This window comes from Mobula birostris, chromosome 26 (genome assembly GCF_030028105.1).
Source record: "Mobula birostris isolate sMobBir1 chromosome 26, sMobBir1.hap1, whole genome shotgun sequence".
Lineage (NCBI taxonomy): Eukaryota > Metazoa > Chordata > Chondrichthyes > Myliobatiformes > Myliobatidae > Mobula > Mobula birostris.
Window position 1 is genome coordinate 26,263,088 of NC_092395.1, and position 14,353 is coordinate 26,277,440.

A 14,353-nucleotide genomic window follows, 5' to 3' on the forward strand; every position below is an offset into this window, starting at 1 on the left:
TAGGTTTGTGCAATGCTTGTTTATGTGACAACTGTCTGTGTTGCTGACTCCATTGAATGAACTCAGTTCCCCATATGGAGAGTTTCCGAACCTGGTTTCGTGATGTGGGAGTGTTTCTGAGCGCTGGCTGGACTGCGTTTGGGGTATTAGAGTGGTGGTGGGGGATGGTACAGGGTATGGTAGAGGGAGAGTGCCACGTTTTAGATGGGGAAGGGACTGGGTAGAGGGCAGAGAGCGGGTGACAAAGGGGGAATGGAAGTCATTTGGGAGGATAGGGTATTGGGTGTGGGATGTAGAGGAACATGTAGGTTCTGGGATAGGAAGGAGGGGGTAGTGAAGAGAGAGTATGGTCCAGAACATGCCAGAAACAATTGAAGGGGATGGGATAGCATCCAGGGCTGTGTATAGGGTTAGGAGGAATTGGGATGGGTCCAGAACATGGTGCAAATGATTTTTGGTGATCGGGCAGCATCCAGGGCTGAGTGGAGGGGTGGGGGAAGAGGTCCAGGATGGGTGGAAGGAACTGTTGGAGATGGATAGGGGGTGTAGTGTAGGAATGGGATGGAAGGGTCTGGGCTGGTGTGGACAGGATGCTAGATGCTTTGCTAATGAGAGTGGGGATATTTTTCAGATGACCTGGTCAGCACTCCTTCACCAAACACCAAGCTGCAAAAATAGACTAAACTGACCCATCGACTCGGTGTTATGAGTGAGATCTTGCTCATTCTTTCCTTCATTTCTTCAGTGATCATTCTTTAAAAATGATTCATTCACTGTGTGACTTTGAGTCAGGCTGAGGACTGAAAATATCTCCGTCTTTCACCCAGTTTTTGCTTTGTGGTGTCTCTATTCTTGAAGCAAGTTACTTTTTATAGACTGTTGTAATGTGGAACACACAGGCAGATTGGGTGAATAGGAGGAAATTTTTTGCAGGGGAACAGAACTAATTAGAGAATTCTGAACGAGCAGCCACAGAATCATTGGGCTCATCGAAATCTTCATTCTATTCTCTCTCTTGATCCTTCACTCCATCAACTCCCCTCACTCACCCCAGAACCCCCATTCTCCACATTCACCCTCTCTCCACCCTCACCCCCTACCCCTTCCCCCTCCCAGTCCCCACTCTCCTCCCCGCTCTTCCCCACCAATCCCCATTCCCACTCTCCCCCTCTCTCTGGCCCTCCCCTCACCCCTCCCCACCCCACCCCACCCTCTGCCATCGCCCTCCCTCCCTCCCTCCGCCATCCCCCCCTCCCTCTGCCATCCCCTTCCCTCACCCCCTCTCCCTCTTTCCACCTGTCCCTCCTCTAAACCCCCTCTTCCAACCCCTCTCCTCCCCATCCTCAACCCTCACCCTTCCTCACACCCCCTTCCTCACGCCCCTTCCTCACGCCCCTTCCTCACACGCCCCTTCCTCACGCCCCTTCCTCACGCACCCCTTCCTCACGCACCCCCTTCCTCACGCACCCCCTTCCTCACACCCCCTTCCTCACGCCCCTTCCTCACGCCCCTTCCTCACGCCCCTTCCTCACACCCCCCTTCCACACACCTCCCTTCCTTCTCCTCACCCCCCCCCCACCTCTCCCTGCACATCTGAACACGGCACCCGATGGTACCTTCCCCTCTCCAGGCTTTGCCCCTGAACACTGTCTGAAAGGAGGCAGGAGTAGGGGAGAAGTGAATGAATTCAAATAAGGAAGTGAGATCATCGTTTAGATCTTTTTGAGTTAATTATAAATCCTCATGATTCCCTCTTCATCTGAGGTCACTTCCACGCGTTGGGTTTACTCAGTGCCCTGTGCACACTATTGCTGTGGCCCACGCGGTCTGTGTTTCAGAGACCCTTGCGTTGGCTGTGTACTGTTTCCAGCTGCAGCAACGTGGCATCACTTACTCTTCATCAAATCCAGAAATCATGTCTTCAAGTTCTACCTCAGTTTAGGCAGAGGAATCCATTAAATACAAAGTGACCGTGAAGCTCGGACTGCCGGAAAAATCTAATGTTTTCATGGGGAAGTCATCCTGGTGCCTTTACCCTGGGGCAATTTCCCAATTGCCTCTTCACCCTTTAATTGCCTCATTCTCAGGATCTGCGCAACATACCCAACTGCTCTCGCTGGTTGCGTTCTGCTCTGCTGTCACGTCGAGGCTGGACCGGGTAAAGGAGGCTGATTCCGTTCCCTGAAAGACATGAGCAAACCAGATGGGTTTTAATGACAATCATGTCCATTCCTGGTCACCTTAATGGAGATTTTATTTAATGATGTAACGTTGAGACTTTATAAAGCGCTGGTGAGGTCTCACTTGGAGTATTGTGAGCAGTTTCGCGCCCCCTATCTTAGTAAGGACGTGCCGAAACTGGAGAGGGTTCAAAGGAGGTTCACAAAAATGATTCCAGGATCAAATGGCTTGTCATATGAAGAGTGTTTGATAGTTCTGGGCCCCTTTTCACTTTAATTCGGAAAATGAGGGGTGACCTAACTGAATCCTATCAAATGTTGGAACGGCTCGATAGAGTGGATGTGGAGAGGATGTTTCCTATGGTGGGAGTCTCTAAAACCAAAGGACATGGCCTCAGAATAGAGGAGTGTACTTTTAGAACGGAATGAGGAGGAATTTCTTCAGCCAGAGAGTCGTGAATCTGTGGAATTCTTTGCCTTGGACAGTTGTAGAGGCCAAGTCTTTATTAATAATTAAGACAGAGGTTGATAGGATCTTGATTAGTCAGGGCATGAATGGATACAGGAAGAAGGCAGGAGATTGGGGCAGAGAGGAAAATCTGTCAGCCATGACAAAATGGCGGAGGAGACTTGATGGATGAAATGGCTTAATTCTGCTCCAGTATCTTATGGTCTTATTATCTGAATTAAATAAATTTACATTATGATTTTTACTTCAGTTGTAATTTATTTGTGCTATAATCTATTTAATTGTATAAAATGGGAGCTTTAATCTGGGCAGAAACCTCGTGGCATCCCAGATGAATATTGAACCAAGCTGAACAGTCCTCTGGAGCGGAACACAGAGTGCCTGTCCACCAAGGTCTCCTTTGAAATTCCCAGCTGAGTGTCCCTGGCCTCCTGGAGAACTGGGAGCCTTGTTAAGGCTCCTCGTACGAAGTGGGGGGGTGGGAAGCAGGAAGTCATGCTGATGGGACCTGGAGTAACTCCTTGCTGTGTTTCGGCAGGCCTTTGGAAATGCAAAAACTGCTCACAACAACAACTCGAGCAGGTTCGGCAAATTCATCCAAGTCAATTACCTGGAGAACGGGCTAGTCCGAGGGTGAGTGTGACCTTCAGTGAAGCTGCTGAGAGATGGTTGTAGTGACAATGTTGGCCCTACCTGTGGAAGGATTCACTCCCCAGGAAAGATACTCCGTTTGTCTCCCCCTTACACGGCAAATGTTCCCTCGTTCACCTACCCCTGTTCTTCCTCCCACTGCCTCTCATTTGCCCTTCCTTTATTGCTGCCTGCTTTTCTGCTCAGCGTGCCTTTCTCCATTACCCCCCCCAGTCCTCCACAGCACGCCTCCCCTCTCGCTGCCAGCCACCATGGTCCCCCACTTCAATCCTCCACTCGTCCCCTTCCTGTCGCCAACTTCTGCATCACCAGCACACTTTGATTGAGTTCAGTGTCCCCCCCTCCCACACCTCTCACACTTTCTCTCCTTACTTGGCCATCACCTCCCTCTGGTGCTCTCTTCTACCCTCTCCTATCAGATTCCCCCTCCTCCAGCCCTTTATATCTTCCAGCGATCAACTTCCCAGTTCTTTAATTCATCTCCTCCCCTTCTTTCATTTATCACCTGCCACCTTGTACTTCTTCCTCCCTTCCCTCCACCTCCTTATTCTGACTCCTTTCCCCCTTCCTTTCCTGTCCTGCTGAAGGGTCTTGGCCCAGAACGTTGACGGTTTATTCCATCCGTAGATGCTGCCTGGCCCCGCTGAGCTCCTTCACTATATTGCGTGTGCTGCTCAGTGTCCTTGTGCTTCTCTGATGTCAGATTGATTTTTTGATTTTCCCCACTGTCATTTTCACCCTCATGTTTTTACAAACGTTGCCTTTGCCCTTCCAGTGGCGTTCATTCAGATCTCTCTGTTCCGTGCTTGAGATTAACATTGTCTCCTTTTCCAGGGCTGTAGTGGAGAAGTACCTCCTGGAGAAATCCCGTCTGGTGTCGCAAGAGGCTGACGAGAGGTAAAAGGCACTGAGGTGGCCGTTGACCCCGTGACCTGTGCAGGGTAACCTGAGATGACCTCCTGTCAGGAGGCAGTTTGAGCGGTGAGCAAGGCAGGCTCGCCAGAGCAGAAGCCGGAGATCAAAGTGCAGAGCTGGTGTCGATTTACGAGCTGCCAAAAGTTGACGAGAGAGAGGGCCAGGGCAGGGGTCTTGGCAGGAGCCGGGCCTCTTTGTTTCTCAGTGTATCTCAGCAGGTCACAGCCTGGCTGCCTTCTGGTCGGAGCACAGGACCCCTGCATCTGGTGTGACAGATGTGTGACCCTGAGTGATTCCTGAAACATTGTCTATCCCTGCCTTTTGGCCCAGATAACCATGGGGGGGGGGGGTGACTCCTTGCCACAGTTCAGCTTTTTTCCTGGACTGACCTCTCTACTGTGGGCCTGCACCCACAGGCAGGACTGACAGGCCACTCCACATCTCGGCCTAGCCCTGTGGACAAAGCCTGAGAGATCTGGAACAGCCGTGTGGAGGAACAGGGGGACCTTGGGGCCCCCATCCAAAGACCCCTCGAAGTTGCCACACAAATTGTTAGGGTGGTTAAGAAGGCACTGCAGTGCGTCAGCCTTCATTCATTGTGGCTCTTAAACTCAGTGCTGTGGTAATGTTGCAGATCCTTAAAACTCCAGTTACACCATACTTGGAGCTAATTCAGTGCTGTTCGCCTCACGGTAGGAAGGATGTGGAAGTTTTAAAGAGGGTGCTGAGGAGATTTACCAGGATGCTGCCTGGGGTAGAGAGTGTGTCTTACGAGGAAAGGTTGAGTGAGCTGGGGCTTTTCTCTTTGGAATGAAAGAAGATGAGAGGTGACGTTAGAGGTGTGTAAGGTGATAACAGATGTAGATAGAGGGGACTACAAGTGCCTTTTTCCCAGGGTGGCAATGGCTAATACAAAAAGGCATAGTTTTTTAGCAATTGGAGGAAAGAATGTAGGGCTGGTGGTGTCAGAGAATACCTTTTTCTACACGAAAAGTAAAAAAAGGAATGAACTGCCATGGGTGGTAGAGGTAGATACACTAGGGATGTTTTAAAAACTCTTAGATAGGTACATGAGTGAAAAATGAAGGACTATGTGGGGTGGGGGGAAGGGTTGGAGTGACCTTGGAGAAAGTTCAACATAACATTGTGATCTTGGAGTAGGTTAAAAGGTCAGCACATCATTGTGGGCCGAAGGGCCTGTACTGTGCTGTACTATGTAACCACTACCCATCGTCCCATGTGTACCCCGACTCTCTCGTCTCCAGCACCCGAAGACTTCACCAGGAGTTGAGGTTTGTTGCCGTGACTTGATTAACGGCTTAGTCGCGGGTGTTAGTATTTTGCCTTTTTGCTTTCCCCTCCTGCTGCCCTTCCTGATTTCTGCTGTCCCTCTCTCTGTGCAGGAACTACCACGTCTTCTACTACCTGTTGATGGGGGCCAGCGAGGAGGAGCGCAGGGACTTCCAGCTGCAGCTGCCAGAGAATTATCACTACCTCAACCAGGTGGGGCCATGGCGCCAGAGACAGGCCGTTGTGATAGTCGTCTCACTGCCAGTCTCTTAACCTCCTCTGCTTTCGTCTCGTTCTCCCTGCCTCTGCCACCCCGCGGGCTCTCTCTCGTTGCCACCCTACGCCGCCCTTGCCCATCGGCTCCCTGCGCCCTGCACTCCCACCAGAGTCCCCCCACATTCTCCCTGACCCCTACTCCCCCTCTCCCCACCCTCCTCTAATATTGTCTGTTCCTGCTCTTCCAGAAAGAAAACTTTTGCATCGACGATGGCGAGGACCTCAAGCACGACTTTGAGCGTTTGAAGCAGGCCATGGAGATGGTGGGCTTCCTCCACGTCACCAAGAATCAGTGAGATTCTCAGCTTTACATTTCTTTCTCTTGGTTGTGGGACTAGGCAGAAAATGGTTCGGCACAGCTAAGAAGGGCCAAAAGGCATGTTTCTGTGCTGTAGTTTCTATGGTTTCTATGGTTTCCATTGCTTAAAGCTTCCAAAGGCAGTTTTTACCTGGTCGCTCTACAGTACAGCTCCAATTATCTGGAAAATCTGTGAGTCCAGCAAGGCACTGGGTTTCACTGTGGCTCTTCAACTACTGATCATTGTAGTATTTATCGACTGCCTATGTACTGCCTCCACCTGGTGATGTCTAGGTGTGAGCTGGACCCATAGGAGGTCTCTCCCGGCACAGGAATTGCTGCCTCTGCTGGAGATATGTTGTGGGTGGGAAGGGTTCTATAGGTTTTGGAGGAAATGGGGGCCTCTCGCAGCAGCACGTTGTGGGAGGTCAGTCCCAGCGGATGGTTGGTGTAAACCCCTGTCTCTGCCTTTCCTTGCTCAGTAATGAGCCCCGTGGAGAAGCAGCTCTGCCTGTGGATGGGCTGTGAGGGAGCAGACGACCCTTTTAACCGCAGACCGGTCTGCGAAGTTTCTGGAGTGGGCGGGATCTCAGACACGGTCCTTGCCCGAGCTTCTGACTGCTGCGCTTGCCTCTACAGGATATTTTTTGTGCTCTCTGCAATCCTCTATCTGGGAAACGTTGTCTACACGAAGAAAGCAACGGGAAGAGAGGAGGGATTGGAGGTGGGACCTCCTGAGGTGCTGGACACCCTATCGGAGTTGTTGAAGGCAAGTGACTGCTGAGGGCATTCTCCTCGCCACCCTCTCTCACCAGTCCTTCTCCATCAGAGCACAGAGATGACCGTAACATTGAGCTGGGGAGGGAAACGGGGACTCAGCATCTTCATAGGGAAGTGTTCCTCTCCATTCCACAGGGAAAGCAGAACATGTCCAACTTGTCAGCAGACAGAGAGGCAGAGCTGAGGTTTCACGTCAGGACTTTTCGCCTTCTTTCTCCCTGAACTTCAGCTATCGGGTTGGATGTCACACCGAGTATGGTTCATCTGGTCCACTCTGCTGTTTCTCCCCCACATTAGTCTTTCGGGTCCTCGCTGGGTTTATCAGGAGATACCTTGTGTTGCGGCTTTGAGTTCTAGTTTGCTTTATAAGTGAAAACTTACAATCTCCAACTTCTCTAGCAAGCCCTGCGTCTCCCTTATCAGCATCTCCGATTTTTTTTCCCTTCCTGTGCTTGGATCTATCTCCACCCTTCTCACCTCATTCATTCCTTGTGGGAGTGAGTTCCATGTTTTCACTGATCCCTGGAGAAAGAAATGCCTCCTGTATTCGCAGCTGAATTAATACATTTTTCTCCTTCTGGAGAAAAGACAGCAACACTTGCAAAGGAGACCAGAACTCGGCTATCAGTGCAAACTAATCCCTTACTAATTCAGTTGGGAATTCTGGAGGCATTTCTTTCTAGAGAGATAGAGCGATAGCATTTTCAACCACTTCCTGAATTTATTTCCAAGGCAAAAGAACCCCAGTTTGAACAATCTTTTCTGAAAGCTGCAACCCCTCAGTTCATGTATCACCCACTGGTCCATTGCCACCTTCTCCAATGCCTTTGTGTGTCGTATAATCAGAGGTGGCCTCAGAATAGGGGAACGTCCCTTTAGGACAGAGAAGAGGAGGAATTTCTTTAGCTAGAAGGTAGTGAATCTGGAAGGCCAAGTCATTGGGCATATTTAAAACAGAGTCTGATTAATAAGGGCGTCAAAATTTACGGGGAGAAGGCAGGATTAAGGGGTTGAGAGGGATAATAAATCGGGCTTGACTGAATGGCAGAGCAGGTTCCTTGGGCCAAGTGGCCGAATTTTGCTCCGGCTGCCATATAGTCAAATGAGAACTGTACCCTAGGTAGTTTGTGAGCTAATTGTACTCTCTGCTTCTCAGGTGAAACGAGACATGTTAGTCGAGGCATTAACAAAGAGGAAGACGGTGACAGTTGGCGAGAAGTTGATTTTGCCATATAGCCTCAATGAGGTTGGTTATTCTGCAGTGTTTCTTCTCTCCAGCCCACAGTGAAGCAGTCTGGCTCAATTTAATAATTTGTTTTTCCAGGGTGTGGATATCGCCAGCCCTATTATTGAATTATTGCCCAGCCCTAATTGCCCATGGGCAGGTGGCGGTGAGCCACTGCCTTGAACAGCTCCTCTTTATGTGAAGTTGCTCCCTCAGGGAAGGGAGTTCCAATTTTGCAGGAATGTCCAAGTCAGAACAGTCCAACTTGAAGGGGAAATTGGGGTCATGGTGTTCCCACAGGTCTGCTGCCTTTGTCCTCCCTGGTGGTGGAGCTTGTCCATCTGAGAGAGCTGTCCGTGAGTAACGGCAGTGCATTTTGTAGATGGTACGCTCTGTGATCTGTGTTGGAGGCAACGAGGGTTTGGGCTCGTGGGTGGGTTACTGATCTGGTGTGGGTGAACTGCTGTACTGATCCTTGCTCGAGATCCAATGCATACATACCAGTCCAGAGAAAGGGTTTGCTCTCCATCACCCAAATAAAATGATGGCCATTCTTGCCTCTCCAAATTAGGAAATGTCAATTTGGCCACCAAGGCCGAAGTAACTGGTGGTGGAGAGACTCGTAGAAAATTCTGAAGCAGCATCAATAGTTTGAGTTGCCCCACCAATCTCGCTCTTCATTTGGGGGGGGGGGGAGTTGTGGATTCCTAAGGTAGCCTTGTACTTGGAGGGTGAAAGTCAGTCTCCTGACGCTCATTGGGTCAGGAATGTTTGGCTGACGATGCGGGTGTGTGATGGTGATGGACGTGATCTTGGATTTGCATTGGATGCTTGCTCAGAGGTCAGTACTGTCCTGTTCTGGTAGCTGGACACTAGTCCGGATTAGCTAGGTCAAAGAACCAGCTATAGTCCCCGTGAACTGGGCTGGCCCAGCTGGGAACTTGGGTCCTTCTGCTCTCTGAACTACTGTCGATTGTGCTTTTCACAGGCTGTGACCACACGAGACTCCATGGCCAAATCTCTCTACACTGCTCTTTTTGATTGGATCGTCCTTCGGATTAACCACGCTCTCCTCAATAAAAAGGACATGGAGGAGTCTGTCATGGTAAAACCACACCCGTTGGTGTCTCCGCGCTGTTGCCGGGTTACGATGTGGCCATGAGGTATGGGGGGAGGTCGAGAGTTGCATTCGGCCGTGCAGAGCCATATTCTGATGCTCCTTGGGCACTGTACCAGGGAGGAGGAAGAGTCTTGGCTGCATATGCGGATTTAGTGCAGTGGTATAGGGGCTGAAAGAGTTAAATTGTTACTTGAGTTCAGAAAATTGGGTGCCTGGAGGTTTTTTTTAAAGTGATGGCGATGCGTTAGATGGAGAGATAGCCTCCTTGCTGGAGGGAGGGGTAGGTGTGGAATCCAATATACGCAGGGGAGGGGGAGAGCGGAAGACCATTCAAGGCAGATATGGATCGGCCCCCGCTCACACAAAGGGCAGTAGCTCTCTTCTGGAGAGCTGCTGAGAACGGGCACTGGCTGGATATTTATCTGCACTGCTCAATCGCTTCTGGATGGACTGATGCATGTAATGAAGCCCAGGCAGCTAAAGGGAGTTCAGATAGTGATCAGCTTTGAGGTAATTACATGACAAAGCAGGTTTTTCTGCACTGGGTGGCTTCCTCTATTCTGTAACCAGTTTCTGGCTTCTAATGGATGAACACATTGAGGTACAAAAGTTCTGAAAGGGCTCAACAGAATGCAGGGGCCCCTTGCATGGGGGCAGAGAGGGGTAACTAGAACTGAGGCTCGTGGTCTCAGGATATGTGAGACCAGGCTGCTGAATATATCTAAAGAGGAGTTGGCTAAGTTTCTGAACAAATTGAAAATAAAGTATTTCTGTGGTGTGTGTTTCAATGTCCAAATCTGACCTGCATTCATATTCAGGCACCCTGCTGCAAGTATATAGCGGTGGAGTTGAGATCTGGTTACCCTGGGGTACACTGACGGCCTCCCTACTTGACTAACCTGTTGACTTTCAGCGTGGCTGAGCACGTGGGGAGATGACAACGACAGTCAGGGTGGGGGGGAGGAGGTTTACAGGAAAGATTTTGCAATATGGTGTTGCTTATGATCTGAACCATTTCTTCTCCCTACCTCCCTTTCACCTGATCCATCATTCTCTCACTCTCTTCTCCTCCCCCTCCACCCTCCCTCCCTCAACCATTTGCCGACCCTCCTCTTCCCACGCTCTCCCTTCACCCCCACCCCTCCCTGTCCTTTCGTTACCCCTCCTCACCTGTGCCCACAGTGCTTGTCGATCGGAGTCCTGGATATTTTCGGTTTTGAGGATTTTGCGAACAACAGTTTTGAGCAGTTTTGCATAAATTATGCAAACGAGCAGCTTCAGTATTACTTCAACCAACACATCTTCAAACTGGAGCAGGTGAGGAGTGAACTTTCACCCCACTCTACCTGGTGCTTTTACTGAAAAAAAAAAGAATTAAACAGCTGTAAGGAAATAACACAATCTCCTAACCAAGGTCCACTGATTGTGGTCAGTCCACAACACATGGCAAGTTGTCTCCACAGCAAGGTCCAACAATCATCACTGCGGCAATGAACAAGTAATCTGTTGTTGGTGACGCTGAAGCGATGGGTGGGGGGGGGGCTACATTCTTCATTGCTTTGGATGGCTGTGTGATATTTTGCATTCAACTTGGAGACCAGACCCTGGTTATGGAGTTCAAGCCATTGGGTGTGTTTAAGGCAGAGATTGATAGGTTCTTGATTTGTAAGGGTAATAGGGAAAGGGGTTTAACAATATTCAGCCATGATTGGATGGTGGAGCAGACTAGATGAGCCAAATGTCCTAATTATGCTTGTATACATTTTGGTTGGATGGTCTCATCGCGTATGTGCCCACTCTGACATCACGGCGCTCCCTCAGTACAACCCTTCCGACATCCTCGTCTGGTACTGAGGGAGCGCCACCCTGTCGGAAGGGCAGTACTGAGGGAGCACTACCCCCATTTCAGGGGCAATATTGAGGGAACACTAACCCCATTTGGGGGGCATAGTGAGGCAGCACTACCCCTCCATTTGGGGGGCATAGTGAGGGAGCACTACCCCTCCATTTGGAGGCAGTACTGAGGGAGCATTACCCCCATTTGGGGGGTATTTCTGAGGGAGCACTATCCCCATCTGGGGTCAAAATTGAGGGAGCACTGTCTCTAATCTTTAGATTCTCTCTAAAACCCTTTAATCCTTATTCTAATCCTCTACCCTCTTGTTTTAGCTACAGGCGAAAATTACCTTCTTATGCCCCTCACCTTTTTGTATACCTCAGTCGAGTCCTCCTTCAGCCTCCATTGGTCCATCCAACTCAGTTTCTCCTCATTGCTGGAGTGCCCCACCCCTGGTGAATCTCCTCCTCGCCCTGTCCAGCCCAATCACACCCTTCCTATAGTGTGGCGACCAGACATCCAGTAGTGACCTGAGCCTTGGTAAATGTGACAATGATAAACCTTGTTGCATGGGTTTATTACTGTCACGTGTATGAAGATACAGTGAGAAGCTTGTCTTGCATACTGTTCATACAGATCAGATCATTACTCAGTGCATTGAGGGAGAATAAGGTAAAGCAATATCAATGCATCAACTCCCTGCTCTTGTATCCTATGTCCTGGCTAATGAAGGCAAATATACCATATGACATCTCCACTACTTTGCTCGTGAGGCCAACTCTGGGGACCCTTGAATGTAAACATTGAGGTCCTTCTATTGCTCAGTGTTCCCCTGGGACCATTCACCGTACGTTCTACCCTTATTAGTCCCAGAGTACACCAAGTCACGCACACCAAGATTCAATTCCCCTGCCAGAGCTCTCCCCGTCTTACTAACTGAGCAATGTCAGCCTGTTAGTCGGCCGGTGGTGCAGTGGCATCCGCACCGGACTTCAAGGCGAATGGTCCCAGGTTCGAATCCGGCCGGCCCCTTGCACACTTCCCATCCATGCTGGGTTGACTTGGCCTGGTAAAGAAAAGCAGACAAATGCTAAGGTAACAGCATTTTGTGCCACAAGGTGTGAAAAGGGACAACAATGTCATCCTGTAACCTATCAGTATCAACAATATCACAAATCTTCATATCATCTGCAGACTTACCAATCATACCTCCTGTAATTCATAACCAGATCATTAATGTATATGACTAACAGTAAGAGTCCCAGCACCAAATCCTGCAAAACCCCACTGGTTGCAGTCTTTCAATCACAAAGACAACCTTTCACTATCTCACCATTTACCTCCAACTGCCAAGTTGATTTTGGACTGGTTCACCACTCTTTTGGACCAGTCTCCTATGTGAGATCTTGGCCATGAGCTTGTAATGAATACAGGGGACATGGTGTGAGATGTGCAGCCAGTCAGCATTGTGACCAGTCAATGTAGTAACAGAGTTTAGATGAATTCTGGGAAGGAATTTCCGTGCATTGTGGCAGGTAAATCCAGGAATCCCGCAGTTTGGTGAAAATTGTCACTGTTCGAAGCTTGGTTGCAAGCGTGTCTGACAGTGTGACCTTGCCTCTCTGCAGGAGGAGTATCAGAGCGAAGGCATCACCTGGCACAACATTGACTACACCGACAACGTGGGCTGCATCCACCTCATCAGCAAGAAGCCAACGGGACTCTTCCACCTCCTGGACGAGGAAAGCAAGTATGTCGGAGTAGTGGGTGGAGTTCAGGGGCAGGGCTGGTGGGTGCAAGGTGCATCTCAGTGTGTCTGTGTAGGAGTGTGTTTGTGTGTGCTTCTGCCTGTGTTTCAGTGTGCGCCTGTAGGTCTTTGATTGTGTGTGCATACTTGTCCCTGTTTCTTAGTGTGTGTGTGTGTGTGTGTATATGTGCTTGTCTCTGTGTGTATGTCCATGCACTCTTGTCTGTTTGTCTGTATGTGTGTGTGAGTGCATGTTTGTCTGTTTCTCTGTATGTGAGTGCATATGGCTGTGTGTGTGTGTGTGTGTGTGTGTGTGTGTACTTGTTTCTGTGTTTGTAACTATGTCTGTGCATGCTTGTCTTTGTGTGTGGGTGGGTATACTTGTCTCTATTCTGTGTCTGAACGTCTGTGTGCACGCATGCGTGTCTCATTGTGTATGTCCGTGTGTCCTTGTCTCTGTTTGGTATGTGGGTGTGTACTCTTTGCCTGTGACTGGCTTCTCCTCTCCCGGCTACAGTTTCCCCCACGCCACCAATCAGACCCTGCTGGCCAAGTTGAAGCAGCAGCACGAGGACAATCGGTTCTTCGTGGGGACGCCGGTGATGGAGCCAGCCTTCGTCATCCAACACTTCGCTGGCAGAGTCAAGTACCAGATCAAGGTGTGTTCTGGCCCCACTTTGTTCCTCAGCTTCTTTCTTTCCCTCTTGGGAAATTCTTTGTTGGGAGGCAGAACACTGAGTCATAGTTGTAAAGTTTAGAAACAAGTCCTTTGTCCCATCACTTCATAGCTGTCTTTTTGAAACCCCTTGACCTGTATTGACTTCATTTCCCCCTATGCCTGCTCATTTTGTGTACCCACCCAGAACCCACGTTTTGCTGATCACATTTGGTCTGAAATGTTGAATGCATGTTTCAGCTTGGAAGTTCTCATCTCTTAGCCCTTTTCCTGCCCTGTCTTTTATTTTGTCTTTCATTCTAAGTCTCACTCCTTACTCCCAACTACTTCTCCCAATTGGCAGTCAGTCAGTGAGTGGGTGCCGTCCCGAATCCAGGGTTGGCGGCTATGCACCTCCATCTTCTTCGATTGTGTGACAGTACTGAGTACAGCCTCTCCTCCAGTCCGCCATCGCCAGCCGCCCCCCCCCCCCGCCGAACTCGAGCCCGAGGCCGTGTTGGCCTCCAGCCGCGGCCGCTTCTTCAAGCTCGGCCCTTCCTCAGGCGGAGGCCTTGGGCAGGTCCAGGCACACGGTGCAGCGCCCAAGCTCATCATGTCTCTTCCAACTGGGTGCATAGCATACGATTCGTAGATACGTGGTGAGGCTTTAATCTCTTCCACGGAAGATGGCCGTTGGCTCACAAGGAGCTCATCCACCCTTTGTCAGATCTTGTTTTTTCTAGTCCTGCTGAGTGTCCTCACACCCTCCCCACCAGACTAGGTCCGGTGGGGGAGCCGGCCAAGTCGCCAACCACTCAACCACGGCCCCCACCGAGTCTCTCCGAGCGCCCGGCGCCCGCCCAAAAACCAAACTTCCAATTGGCAACTGCCCCCAAAAACCCCTCTGGTT

The 14,353-nt window shown here is 50.1% G+C and overlaps 1 protein-coding gene across 5 annotated transcripts in view; it reads left to right on the forward strand.

The window, feature by feature from the left end:
* The window catches only part of myo9b (myosin IXB), a 114,128-nt gene that overhangs the window by 43,263 nt on the left and 56,512 nt on the right, over positions 1-14,353 (forward strand). For all 5 annotated transcript variants that reach the window (XM_072243946.1, XM_072243949.1, XM_072243945.1 and 2 more), the window contains exons 3-12: positions 3,188-3,282; positions 4,135-4,197; positions 5,619-5,718; positions 5,970-6,073; positions 6,719-6,848; positions 8,016-8,105; positions 9,073-9,189; positions 10,387-10,521; positions 12,670-12,791; positions 13,306-13,447. In XM_072243946.1, coding sequence (XP_072100047.1) covers positions 3,188-3,282; positions 4,135-4,197; positions 5,619-5,718; positions 5,970-6,073; positions 6,719-6,848; positions 8,016-8,105; positions 9,073-9,189; positions 10,387-10,521; positions 12,670-12,791; positions 13,306-13,447 — 1,098 coding nt within the window. The remainder of the gene's footprint in view (positions 1-3,187; positions 3,283-4,134; positions 4,198-5,618; positions 5,719-5,969; positions 6,074-6,718; positions 6,849-8,015; positions 8,106-9,072; positions 9,190-10,386; positions 10,522-12,669; positions 12,792-13,305; positions 13,448-14,353) is intronic.